We start from the raw sequence: 14320 nt of genomic DNA, 5'->3' as shown, positions 1-14320 counted from the left end.
TGGGAACTAATAGAGGTCGAGAAACTACCCACATCCCCCCAGGGAGGGTATTGATCTATTCATAAGGGATCCTCCCCCTATGATTCAAACAGCTCTCAACGCTGCCACAATGGGGATCAGATGTGATACAAGCTTTGCGGGGACAACACATCCAAACTATCACCTTCATTTCCAAACTCAAAGTTGTAAACCATGTCTGGTAGACCAGCTGGGTTCATATGGCTCAAAAAGCACTTGCTGATTAAATTTTTAAAAAATGTTTTAATCGACAAAAAATTATATATATTGTTCACAACATGTAGTTTTGAAATATGTATATGGCTAAATCGAGCTAATTAACATATGTATTACCTCACATAGTTAGCTTTTTTGTGGTGAAAACACTTAAAATCTATCCTCTTAGCAATTTTCCAGACTACAATACACTGTTATTAACTATAGTCACCATGTCATATAACAAATCTCTTGACTTGATTCCCCCTGTCTGACTGAATTTTGCATCCTTTGAGCAACATCTCCTTGTACTCACCCTCTCCCCAGTAACCACCATTCTACTGTCTACTTCTATGAGTTCAACTGTTTCATACTCCATGTATAAGTGAGATCATGCAGTATTTGTCTCTCTGTGCCTGCCTATGTCACTTAATATAATGTCCTCCTGGTTTATACATGTTGCCCCAAATGAGAGGATTTCCTTCTTTTTTTTTAAGCTTAAATAGTATCCATTGTGTATATTTTGCTAATTAAAATTTACCTAAAAATAATCAGAGAAAGATGACAGCTTGAAGTCTGATAAATAACTAAGTAAAAGTTACCCTGTTCGTGCTGATAAGTCTAAATATAACAAAAGACAAACTATTCTCTAACACAGAAAAATTCTAAAAATAGGCTGGCCACTCAGCTTAGTTGGTTAGAGCGTGGTGTTATAACACCAAGGTCAAAGGTTTGGATCCCCAAACTGGCCAGTCACCAACACCCCCCCCCCACCACCAAAAGAAAGCCAAAAACCAAAAATTTTAAAAATGATTCTGGAAGTTGAGGAAGTTTTTAAAATAATACTTAGAAACAAACCAAAACCTCTCAGGGCCCAGTTTTCTCACTTACTTGTAAAAAGGACAGAGCTAGATGAGTTTTCTCTTCCGAATCTATGGGTTTACACTTTACAATCTGCAGTCATATACCTAGAAAAAAGCATCCTGACCCAATCATTTGGTATCCTACAGTATTGTTTACATCTGCATTATAAAGATTTTTACTAATTCAACCCTAATTTATTCAATTCTGGGTATTGGCATAAATCCAAGACATCTAGCCACCATAAGCCTTAATAAAATTCTGTATTCACATCAACTCCAATCAGGTACCCTTGAATGCAGAGGCTCCAAGTCTCAGAGAAGCAGTCATTAACACTGACTGAGACTCACTCCCTCCTGTGCCATCCAAACCTTCCACATTTGGTAAGTGATCTCAGGGCTAAAGGTACCCACTTCTACCCTGGCTCCTGAGCTTGGTAGCAGCCAGAGGGATTCTTGTAATGGGTAATGCTCAAAACCTCCTTGAAAGGAAGCCCAGTTGTTGACCCTTGTCCCCAAATGAAACCCCGTTACCTGGCCCTGCCGCCTCTCCTGCCTTGTCTCCTGTCACTCTCATCTCCTTGCTCGTCCACTGCAGCCATGCCTATGCCCTTATTGTTCCTTGGACATAGGCCCATGCCCCAGATGGCCTCCTCGCCAGACCGCTCACTTCATCCAGGCCTCTACTCAAATGTCACAGTAACAGAGAGCCATCTCTGCCCAAAATAGCACCCCATCCTTCTTCCTCGATACCCCCATTCCCTGGCTTATTTTTCTTCTTAGCATTCAGCACCTGTACCACACTGCTCTTTCTGTCTCTCACTAACAAAGCATGATTATGTTCCATGAAAGCATGAACTTCATGTTCAAGGCCATCTCCCCAGAACCTAGGTGTTTAATACATATGGGTTCTACCATTGTTTGAGTTTGCTAGAGCTGCTGTAACAAAGTACCATTATACAATGGCTGGTGACTTAAACAACAGAAGTGTATCATCTCTCACTTCTAGAGGCCAGAAGTCTGAAATCCAGGTGTCAACAGGGCTGGTTCCTTTTGAAGGCTGTAAGAATCTGTTCCATGCCTCTTTCCTAGCTCTGTAGTTTACTGTCAATCTCTGGTATTCCTTGGCTTGTAGATACATCATCCCGATCTCTACCCTCATCATCACATGGTGTATTCTCTCTATGCATGTCTGTGTCTGTATACAAATGTCCCCTTTTTATTTTTTATTTTTTTTATTTTTATTTTTTAAAGATGACCGATAAGGGGATCTTAACCCTTGACTTGGTGTTGTCAGTACCACGCTCACCCAGTGAGCTAACTGGCCATCCCTATATGGGATCTGAACCCGGGGCCTTGGTGTTATCAGCACCACACTCTCCCGAGTGAGCCACAGGCCGGCCCAAATGTCCCCTTTTTATAAGGACACTAGTCATACTGGGTTAGGGCCACATCCTAATAACCTCATTTTTGCTTGATTATCTCTGTAAAGACCCTATTTCCAAATAAGATTACATTCTGAGGTACTAGGGGTTAGGGCTCCAACATTTCTTTTATGATGAATACAATTCAACCCATAACAACCACTTAGTAGCCGTGTGACATTGCACAAGCTAGTTAACCTTCACTGGTAAAATAGAGCATAATCATACCTATCTCATCTGGGTAATAAAGACAGGGTCCTTGGCAGAGAAGCACAGCCCTTCCCCCTTATGTGAGCTATACAGGTATTGACATAAAAAAGGCTGGGGAGCTCTGTTCAAGAGCATGGGCTCTGGAACCATGCTGGCCTTGGTCTGAGCCCTCCCTCTGCCACTAGCTGGCTATGACCTTGCACAAAATGCTTAATCTGAGACCAATCTCAAGACATGTTAAATATTATACAATAATGTATGTTCAGTCCTTAGCATATAGTAAGTTCTCTACGAATGTCAGCTGTCATAGGCAGGGCTGAGGTAGATAATGGGACAATGTCACCTTTGTCCCAGTGATATCTTGCAAACTCTTCAAGGAGGCTGCTCTAAAGCACTGCCTGTCACAGCAGCAGAGAACAAGGAGCATGAGCCAAGAGGAGGCAGTGGTGGAACTTCTTGGGTAACAACTGTAAGGAAAATTGATCTTTTTAAGCCATCATCCAGGCCATGTGTTAACAGATAACCTCTCTATGTTTCCATTATTAAGTGTTTATTCAACACAATAAAAATGTATTATATATTTGAAATTTGCTGAGAGTAGATCTTGAGTATTCTCACCCCCAACCCCTACACACAGTAACTAGGTGAGGTGATGGATATGTTAATTAGCTTGATTGTGGTAATTATTTCACAATGTATATGAAATCAATTTTTGTCAATTATACCTCAATGAAACTGGGAAAAAAAGGAGAAGGAATGGGATTTGAACTGGACTTTGACACCTTCCTCGGGGTTGAAAGAGAATAAATGGAAGAGAAAGACCCATTTGATCCCACGAAAACCCTTACCCGGTTGAGGACGTGCGTTAGTGGAAACCAGGATAATTCCAGCAGGGAGTATGGAACCTGCGTGCCTGATTACATTCCCAGGGCTCAAAGAACCCAGGCACACTCAGGCGTATTTACAGGCCCAGCCATTTAGCACTGCTGTGACCCTTTGCTACTGACTTCACTCACACTTCATGGGGTCATTTTCTCTGTGTTGCCCGTATCATTAGGGTAAGAAACAAATTATGCCAGCAGCAGGCTGTACTCAAGGTTCACGCACTTCAAAATGCCCATCTGGGAGCTGAGCAAGACACCGTCCATCCAGTACCAACAACCATCCCAGGCCCTAGGAAAAGGGAGCGAGAGTCTCTGCCTTCATAGAGCATATTATCTGGGACGTGAGTTCGCAGATTACCTTTCTGTTTCTGTTTTCTCATCTAAAAAATGGGGATAACAATAGCAACTGTCTCCTGGGGTTGCTTTGAGGACTGAGTCAGTTAACATACATAAAATGCTTCAAACTGTGCCACTGTAAGTGTTAGCTAAACTAGACATTTACGGATTGAATGGATGAGATGGGCACTATTGTCCCATTTTATATTATGAGGAAACCAGAGCACAGATCAAGTGACATGCCCAGTCCTGGCAGCAGGCCTCAACTTCCCCCCAGGCACTCCTGGGCGCCACGCTCTGCCATCTCTGATATTTCTGACCCATGTGATGAAGCCAAAAATCTGGAGTTGCACTCGAATCCTCTTTTTCTCTTCTATCCCACATCTGATCCGTGAGCAAATCCTGTGAGTCACACCTGCAAAGTATATTCAGAACCAAAGACTTCTCTACTGGCCTACCTGCATTACAGCAACAGCTTCCTGAACAGTCTCTCTCTTCCTGCCTTGCCTGTTCCTCACTGTTTTCTCCACTCAGTAGAGCATTTGGAAATGGTTCTGTCACACTCAGAAGGAAGCTAGGCCATGCCAGTTTGCTAGATTCCCGACTGCGGTTCCAATCTTACTCAGTGGCCACTATCAAGACCCCAGTTTTTAAAATTTTATTGTTTATTGAATTGTAATTGATTATACATATTTTGAGGGTTCAACAGTGACATATGTTGATCAAATCAATATTATTAGTATATATATTATTATAAATCATACTTATTCTTGGACTTCAGTTTTAAAGGACCTACTAGATCTGATGCCCTTCCCACCCCTTGCCCCATCAGCCTCACCTATGTCCTCCACCTCCCTTGTTTGCTTTGTGACAACCTCATTGGCGTCCTCTGAGCCTCAGGTACACCAGAGCCTCTGTACCTGGTCAAATGGCACCTTATCAGCAAGGTCTTCATTGCATGTAATATTGCACCATCCCCCAGTGCTCACTGTCCCCTCACTTCTTTACTGTGCCCACCACAGTCATCACCATCTAACATCCTTCACATTTTGTCAATCGTCCTCCCTCCCATCCCCATCAGGTGTACAGTGTCTTGTCAGTTTTGTCCTCTGATGTACAATGATACCTAGAATACTGCTGGAACCTGATAGGTGCTCAGATGCCATTGAATGAATGAATGGCTAATGTTTACAAGCTCCTCAAAGAAAAGTTCAACTGTACCTGCATTTAAAAAGGCAGATTAAAATGATTAAACATTTTAGAAAGTTTTTCAGGTACACTGAAACAAGGCCTGTTTAACAGAATACCTCATTGCCCAAGGATTGCACTTATCAAGTTTATAATTTTACTTAGGTCAAACCATATGTGTTCTAAAATAATTGGAAAGATATCTTGTGTTCATGGATTTGAAGACCTAATATTGTTAGGATGGCAGTACTCCCTCAAGCAAACCACAAATCCAGTGCTATCAAAATCAAAATCCCAGCTGGCTTTTTTGCAGAAATCAACAAGCTGATTCAAAAATTCATATGAAATTGCAAGAGACTATAAATAGCCAAAACAATTCTGAAAAAGAACAAGGAAGTTGGAGGACTTTTACTTCCTGATTTCAAAACTTACTACAAACTACAGTAATTAAAACAGTGTGGTTAAAGAATGAGGATAGACATACAGATCAATGGAAAAGACATGAGTCCAGAAATAAACCCACATACCTATGGTTGACTGATTTTCAACAAGGGTTTCAAGACCATTCAATGAGAAAAAAAGTCTCTTCAACAGACGGCGCTGGGAAAACTCAAAATCTGTATGTAAAGGAATGAAGTTAGACCCCTAACTCACACCATGTACAAAATTAACTCAAAATGGATCAAATACCTAAATTTAAGAGCTCAAACTATTAAATTCTTAGAAGAAAACATAAGGACAAATCTTCATAATCTTGGATTTGGAAGCGGATTCTTAGATATGATACCAACAGCACAAGTAACAAAAGAAAAAACATAAATTGGACTTCATCAAAATCAAAAACTTGTTCACAAAGGACACTATTAAGAAAATGAAAAGAGGGCTGGCTGGTTGCTTAGTTGGTTAGACCTTGGTGTTATAACACCAAGGTCAAGGATTCAGATCTGTGAACTGGCTAGCTGCCAATAAATAAATAAGTAAGTAAGTAAGTAAGTAAGTAAGAAAATGAAAAGACAACCAGCAGAATGGGGGGAAAATTGTAAATCATAGATCTGATAAAGGTCTAGTATCCAGAATATATAAAGAACTCTTATAAATCAACAACAAAAACACAAACAACCCAGTTTAAAAATGGGCAAAGTAGTCATGCATAGCTTGATGGGGATAGATTCTGAGAAATGCATCATTAGATCATTTCACTGTTGTGTGTACACCACAGAGTATATGTACACAAACCTAGATGGTATAACCTACTACACACCTACACTACATGGTATAGCCTATTACTCCAACAACTGTTGTATGCCACCTGTCAATGACCAAAATACTGTCATACAGTGCATGACTATACTTGAATAGAAATTTCTCCAAAAAACATACACAAATGGTCAACCAGCACATGAAAAGATGTTCAAAATTATTAGTTATTACAGAAATGCAAATCAAAACCACAATCAGATACCACCTCACACCCACTAGGTTGGCTATCATAAAAAAAAAACCTGAAAATAAGTGTTGACGAGGATGTGGAGAAACTGGAACCCTCATGCACTGCTGGTAGGCATGTAAAATGGTGCAACTGCTGAGAAAAACAGTTTGGTGGTTCCTCAATAAGTTAATCATAGTTTCCATATGACCCAGCAATTCTACTCCTAAGTATATACCCAAAAGAACTGAAAAGGTGTTCAAACAAAAACTAGTATACAAATGATGATAGCATTACTATTCACAATAACCAAAAGGTAAAAACTTAAATGTCCGTTAACTTATGAATGGATAAAGAAAGTATGGGCTATCCATACAACAGAATATTATTCAGCCAAAAAAAGGAAGGAAATTCTGACATATGCTACAACATTGATGAACCTTGAGAACATTATGCTAAGTAAAATAAGCCAGACATAAAAAGCCACATGTTTTATGATTCCATTTATGCAAACTGTCCATAGAGACAGAAAGTAGTTGCCAAGGGTAGAGAGAGGGAGGAATGGAGAAGAACTACTTAATGGGTATGGGTTTCCTTTTGGGGTGATGAAAATGTTCTAGAACTTCAGAATAGTGATGGTTGTACAACATTGTATACGTGTACTAAAAGCCACTTGATTGTAAAAAGGCATAAACGGTGAATCTTAAGTTAACTGAATTTTACCTCAATAAAGAAAAAAGAAAAAACAGAAATAATGAACACCGTCCATCCGGACCAATAGTATGCTGTTCTTAGACTCCAGGAAAGTGGAGTACTAAAACAATGAAACACCCAGAAAAATGTGAACATGCCTCAAATCCCACTGCACTACTTCTCCTTTTCCCCTAAAATGGTAACCTGCCTTCAGTGAATACTATCTTCAGCTTGAGAATTCCTGAGCTGGAGCTGTACCACCAAAGAATTCCCAAGCTCTTACTTCCTCTTTTAAAGACCTTAGAAGTATACAGTTGTCCACTCCAGCCAGCACCCAGCCATGATGTTTACATGTTGTAAATAAATATGCCTTGCAAGAGACCAGCACTTCCCTGGCCATGAGCTGTAGTAACTGCCCACCTCCATCGTGCCTGACAGCCATCTGCACAGCTGACAGCTGTTTCTGGCCGCCAGGCCTGGACTGCTGCCCAGGCAGTGCACTGGGTCAGCCTGCTCACATTCCTCACTCACCCCCAGTCCTTGGAGGGGTAAATGGAGAAATTCTTTCTTTTCAGTGAGGTTTGTTAAGAGTCCCCTGGTATGTCTGACCCAAGAAGTGGAGATGTGCAGAGTAGAATTGGGCATCTCTCAACTCCCACCTGGCACTTGCGCTCCAAACTCAGATCCTGGCCAGATGGCAGCAGAGCCAGGCAGCCCCTTGAAGCACAGATGCCTTCTACCTAGTGGTCATCCTCCTGGGCAGGATGGGAGAATACAGTGGTCCCATCTACAGAGAACAAGGTCAAGCCTAGATTTGACCAGTTTTGGTCTTCCTAGACCTCACCCCTCATCCAAACACATACATATAGGCATGCACAAACACACATGCACACACACAAGTTTTGGACAGATTTCAATATTTCATCCTTTATTCTTGTAGGAGTTACCAGTCAGTAGTAAAAGGGTTAAAAAGGAGACCATAAGGAAAACAAAGCAGTAAAAAATCCTAAGTGCATAAGAACAATGTCTGAATAACTGACCTGACAATTTTAAATTTTATCTTGTCTAGACATAAATATTGTTTAAAAAATACTGTTCTACTTTATCAGCACTATACACTGACAGATTAACAGTGGGTAACTGAGTGACAGAATTATGGATGGTTTTTCTTTTTTGTGTTTTCTAATTGTTATAATCATCATGAATTCCTTGCAATAATAAAAAGACAAGTGTGTCCCCCATCTCCAGGTAATCCAAATAGTATACACCCCACATACCTTGTTGAGCTTGCCAAGAGAAGATATGAGATCTGCCCATTCACTTGAGGACTCAAAATTTCTTAAAGCCTTTTCAATCACTGAAGAGTAATTTCTGTATCTGTAATCATTTAATAGCTCCTGCTCTTCCGGATCCATCTTACATTCTCACAAAGGACAAAGTATCTACAAGGGAATCAAAAAATAAATGAGGGAGCTATTCAAGGACACAAATCATTCCCAACCTGGAGCTACAGAAGACGTGTGTCCACAAACACTACCGTACACAAATGCACTTGGCAATCCAATTCAAATATTTAGCAAGGCTTCTGGGCCAGGCACCATGGCAGATAAAAGACAAACAGTTCTGGCCCTCATGGATCCTGAGGGAAACAAATGCACAGGAACAGAAAGAAGCAAGAATGCTAGGACTCCACTTAATTCACGAAACTAATTCTAGGGATGAAACTTGCAAAGCGGCTAAACTACATATCGTTACCAGTTGGTAATTCTGAATGCAGATGGCCCCTCCTATCATAGGGCATTTATAAAACCCAGGGAAAAGCTCTTAAATTGAACAGTCTAATATTCAGCAATTCAATCTTCTACAATTATACAAGAAGATCAGAAATATTCTATAAGAAAATCAGGTGACCATCTGCTAAGAAAATCAGGTGACCATCTGCACCGTCTACTCCCAACTCCAACAGCAACCATTTCCTTTTCTTTTGTTTTTTCCCCAATGTAACAAAAGGGAATAAAGAATGAAATTCTGGTCTGCCTGGTTAGCTCAGTTGGTTAGGGTGTGGTGCTGATAACACCAAGGTCCAGAGTTCAGTCCTTACAACCGCCAGTCCATACCCTCCAAAAGAAAGAATGATATGCTGCACTGATTTGACTTTTTGAAAACATCCATCATGTATACATTATAATGTATACAAATACAAATGCATGCTTAAGTTTTGTTTTTATTCCTCCATTTAAAAAAAAAATCTGAAGGTCAACCCATCAGTCCATTCAAATAAGTCACAACTCTGAAAGACACTTCACAAGATAAGGAAATGTCAAGCCATTCCTTTGATCTGTCACCAAGTTCTATATTTTAGCATTTTCTCAAAAGGAATGCTTTAGGGTTCTTATTTGCTCCTCTTCTTTAGTCTTCATCTGATTAAGTTATATTTAAAGTGTGGCAGGAACCTACCAAAAATTCCTTGTTCCCCTTTTCCACACTAAGGGAACCCTAACGTTGTTCAGGGCAGCATTATGGTTCCCAGTCTCCCTTGCAGCTAGGTGGCCATGTGACAGGTCTAGTCAACAAGATGGCAGAAGCTGCTGGGTTAGGAAAGCTATTTGAAAGGAGGCAGACTTCTCTGACATGAACCTTCTGCCCTTTGCTCTCCTTCCTTCTGCCTGGAACAGAGGTTTCATGTTGGAGTGAAGCCACACCTTGCAACCTTGACAAAACATGCAAAAAAGTCACACACTTAGGATGGCTGAGTGGATGGACAGACAGAGCAGCGGAGGCCCCAGATGACATTATGAAGGTACCACATCCCAACCCCAGATGCTCTACATCTGGACTATGTTTTCTGCACATAACAGCTAATCTATTTAAGCCACTGTTTGATCAGGTTTTTTGCTATAGCCAAACACAATCCTGACTGATAACAGAGTACTTCAGAAAGTTTATAGGAAGATTCATACTATCTTTCAATTCTCTATTTCCACGAACTCTTTGAAGTACCCTCATATGAGACTCAATAATATTTCGATAGAGGGCCGCCCCGTGGCGCACTTGGGAGAGTGCAGCGCTTGGGAGTGCAGCGGTGCTCCCGCCGCGGGTTCGGATTCCTATATAGGAAAGGCCGGTGCGCTCACTGGCTGAGTGCGGATCGGGCGACACCGAGCCAAGGGTTGCGATCCCCTTACAGGTCGCAAAAAGACCAAAAAAAAAAAAAAAAAAAAAAAAAAATTCGATAGTGTTGCTCATAGCCTGAAAGGAGAGAGAAATATGGAGCAACATGATATGATTAAATATGACTGAGCATGGTTAGTTGTTTAGTTTGCTAACCGGGTTGCATGTAGTCAATCAAGTAAAAGGACCATTATGGTAGATGGAAGATAAGAAACTGCAGGTACAACATGTTCTTTAAGCCTGAAGCTTTCATTTACTGGCCACGGTGAAGTTGCAAGAATCCCATGAAATCTCCTGATCTTTCTGATCAGTGATCAGACTTTCAGATCACTCCAGACCCACTCCAACTTTCTCAAGGTCACCATGACTTTTGAGTCACCAATGCCCGTGGTCCCTTCTGTTTCCTTACTTCACCCTTTGGTGTGACTGTGCAGCAGACCACTTTCTCCTCAAAATGGCCTCCTCTCAGCCCACACTCGCCTCTGGCCCCACTGGTCCCTGGCTCATTGCCTACCTACATCTCTGTGCTTCTTTCGTCCTCCTGTACCCGAATGCCAAATGTTGCATGCCCTGGCATCAAGGCTTAGGACCTCTTTCTCTCTTTGTCCTTGGTGATTTCCCCATTCCTATAACTTAAACACCATCTTCATGCCAATGACTCACAGATTAATAATGCCCTCCCAAACCTTCCACTCCAAGGTTCAGGTTCACACAAGTACCCACTGGTTGTGGTACAGGAGTCTCAAACTTAGTGCATCCAAAATAAGACTCTCTAGCGCTGCTTGTTTGTGTCCCATTAAATTGATACTGAAATCCTAAGTCCCAAGGTGATGATATTACAACGTGGGCCTTTGGGAGGCACTGCCCTCAAGAATAGGATTCTGTCCTTATTAGATCTAAAGGAGCTTGGTTGTTCTTTCCACCATGTGAGGACACAGTGGGAAAGTGGCATCTATGAACCAGACAGCACACCCCCACCAGACACCAAATCTGCCAGCATCTTGATCTTGAACTTCCCAGCCTCCAGAACTGTGAGAAATAAATTTCTGCTACTTATAAGCTACCCAGTTTATAGTATTTTGTTACTGCAGCCTGAGTGAACTACCATAAACATCCATCAACAAAATGTGATCTATCCATACAATGGGACACTATTAGGCAAAGAAAAGGAACAAAGTACAGATACATGCTACAACATGGATGAACACTGAAAACATATGCTTGATGGGATAGCCAGCCACACCAGACCATACACTGTATGATCCCAATGCCCAGAGTAAGCAAATCTATAGATATAGCTAGTGGGTCAGTGGTGGCCTCGGGTGGGGTGGAAACAGGGAATAACTGCCAGTGGGCACAGGGCATCTTTTTTGAGGTAAAAGAAATGTGCTGAAATTGGTTTATGGTGATGGCTGCACAACTCTGTAAATTTACTAAAAAGCACTGAATTATGTACTTGAATGAATTTTATGGTCTGTAAATTATACTTCAACAAAACTGTTTGAGAAAATGAAACTAAACCTTCAATTCCGTGTGCTCAACATTCCCCTAGTCTAGTTGTCTCCTTCTCAGAAAGTGGTCCCTCCTTAGAGGACCATTTGTCATCGTGGACTCTTCCTTCTCTTCACCTGCCACATTCAACCCAAGTCCTATTGGTTCTTCCTCCAAAACACCTGCTGACTCGATGGCTCACCATCTTGCCTGCAACGCTGTGCAAGCTGCCTGTCCCCTGCAAGTTTGCAGAGTCTTCCCAATGGTTCTCTCTCAGTCTTGTCCCTCTCCAATGTGTTTTCACACAGCACTCCAAAAATCCTCTTAAAACATAAAGCATATCACTGCCATGTTTAAAACTCTTCCCATTAAGCTTACAATAAATCCAACAACTCCTTCCCTGGCCTACAAGGCTCCACCTACTTCTCTCCTCACCACATTCTGCATGTCCCAAGACAGACTCATCCTACCATAGAGCCGTTGTACATGCTGTGCCTCTCTGCAAAAATATAGCATACAGTGTCTAGGCACCCACAAAATAAGACTGCCTGCTCATTCTTGGGAAGGCCCGTCTCTTTTTCTGAAGTGACAGCCTTCACATTTTCTGAAAATGTTAAGAAAAGTATGGTGATGAGAGGTGGTAGTTTATTCTGAGAAGTAAAGACTAAGAATTAGTTGGTACATCCAAATAGTCCATAACCTTTTTTTTTTCCAGGAAATATATAGGTCTGAAATCCAGATCTCTGAAGCACTGCAATACTCCATGCAGTCTGTTCACTCTGTTAAGCGTCTAAGCACTGGGGAAAGAAACATAACACAGGATTCCTACTCTCATAGTCCATAGCCTAATAAAAAAAGGTAATATCTAAATACTGTACATAATTTCAATTTAATGTGGCACACACAGTGACAGAGGGTGGTATGAAGTAACAAAGTCTGACGCTGGCAAGAGGGAAGGAAAGAGGAAGAGTCCAACCGAAGAGTCCTCAAAGTCCACAGGTGTGGGCGGCTTGAGTTAAAAGGGAACAGAGCTGCGTCAGTAATAAGGTGTGTGTTTAGAGGGTGGAGGTGCAGAGGGGTATAGTGCTCATGGCAAGGAGAGTGTCAGCCAGGTAAGAGCAACTAACTACAGCAGTTCAATGTGGACTATATGAAGAAAGTAGTGTTTGGTGTAACAGCACAGGTGTGAAGTTTGGTAAAGGTCATTCAAGTAAGCTCCTTTATTTCAAAATATGAGGCATTTGATATTATGATACTACACAAGTCTTCTGGGTGAGCTTGCTAAATCCATTATTTATACATGCATTTATCTCATGCAACACACAAGAGTTCTGTGAAATGGGTATTATCAGCTCCAAGTTAAAGACATTGGAAATCTGGCCATTCAGAAAAATGCCGGGATCACACAGCAAGTAGCTGGCAGAAACTGAGATGCCACAGGGCCTTCACTACTTTATGCTAGTGGTAAAATTAATAGTTCAGCCCTTAAATAGCTCTTTTGCCAATGATCTTGTAATCTAATTTGGATATCTTTTCCGTGAGAGATTCAATATTTCAGTAAAACTTACAGAGTTATATAGTCTACAATTAGGTCCACTAACTACATACATCCACTTTAAAACTGAAAATATCAGCAGGAAATCTCTCACCTTACACATTCTTAATTTCTTACAAAAACAAGTTCAAGTGAAAAACCAACTGCCAGATCCCAAAGAAATTTGTTTCTAAGTTAGGTGAAAATGAAGACAGAACGAAAAACGACAAATAGCCGTCCTCCCATGAGCAAGAGTATTTACCAATAGCTAATGACCCTTAGTCTACAGCTCAGAAACACCCGTTTGGCTTAATCGATGCTAAGACACATTATTTCAGATATGGTCTTTCAAATACCGGGAAAAAAAACTTAAGATACCTAGCAGGAGCAGACGTTAGGCGGGAGGAGGGGGGGCCCTCCATCACCTTCCCCCCAAAATCCTACACACGTCTTCCCAAGTGTGGGGCTGCTGTCCCAAGGTGGGGCAACACCGGCGGGTGACAGTCTCCGTCAGCAGCCGAGCTTCGAGGAGCTACAGGGAGACCCAAGCTTACGGCAGCCGTGAATCCTGCAAGACGCAGGGGCCAGGCCGGCACAGAGCGCGCACTGCGGCTCTGATCCCTTCTCCTAGGGACAGTCTGGAAGACTTGGAGGTCTTCCCTTAACAGGAAAGCCCTCGGTTTCTTAAAGGTCTACGTCCCCAGCCTGCTACCCAACCAGGACCGCACCAACCAACAAAGGCTGAGCTTCCCTGCCACCGGCCGGCCGTGACCCATCTGACCTCCACCTGCCTGACCCCAGGCCCGCCCGGCTCGGTGAGGGCGTGGCCGCACATCCCGCGCCGCGAGGAGCCGGGGAACACCGAGGGAACCCCACCCAGCCTTCTGGGC

General features: G+C 42.0%; 1 protein-coding gene across 3 annotated transcripts in view; it reads right to left on the bottom strand.

The window, feature by feature from the left end:
• DOP1B (DOP1 leucine zipper like protein B) overlaps positions 1-14320 on the bottom strand; it is a 103845-nt gene that overhangs the window by 89128 nt on the left and 397 nt on the right. For all 3 annotated transcript variants that reach the window (XM_063100697.1, XM_063100704.1, XM_063100711.1), the window contains exon 2: positions 8512-8676. In XM_063100697.1, the coding sequence (XP_062956767.1) occupies positions 8512-8649 (138 nt within the window). In that variant the 5' untranslated portion in view covers positions 8650-8676. The remainder of the gene's footprint in view (positions 1-8511; positions 8677-14320) is intronic.

The sequence above is a fragment of the Cynocephalus volans genome, chromosome 1 (genome assembly GCF_027409185.1).
Source record: "Cynocephalus volans isolate mCynVol1 chromosome 1, mCynVol1.pri, whole genome shotgun sequence".
NCBI classification, from domain to species: Eukaryota; Metazoa; Chordata; class Mammalia; order Dermoptera; family Cynocephalidae; genus Cynocephalus; species Cynocephalus volans.
Note: the sequence above shows the minus strand (reverse complement) of the source record. Positions and strands in the feature narration are given on the sequence as shown.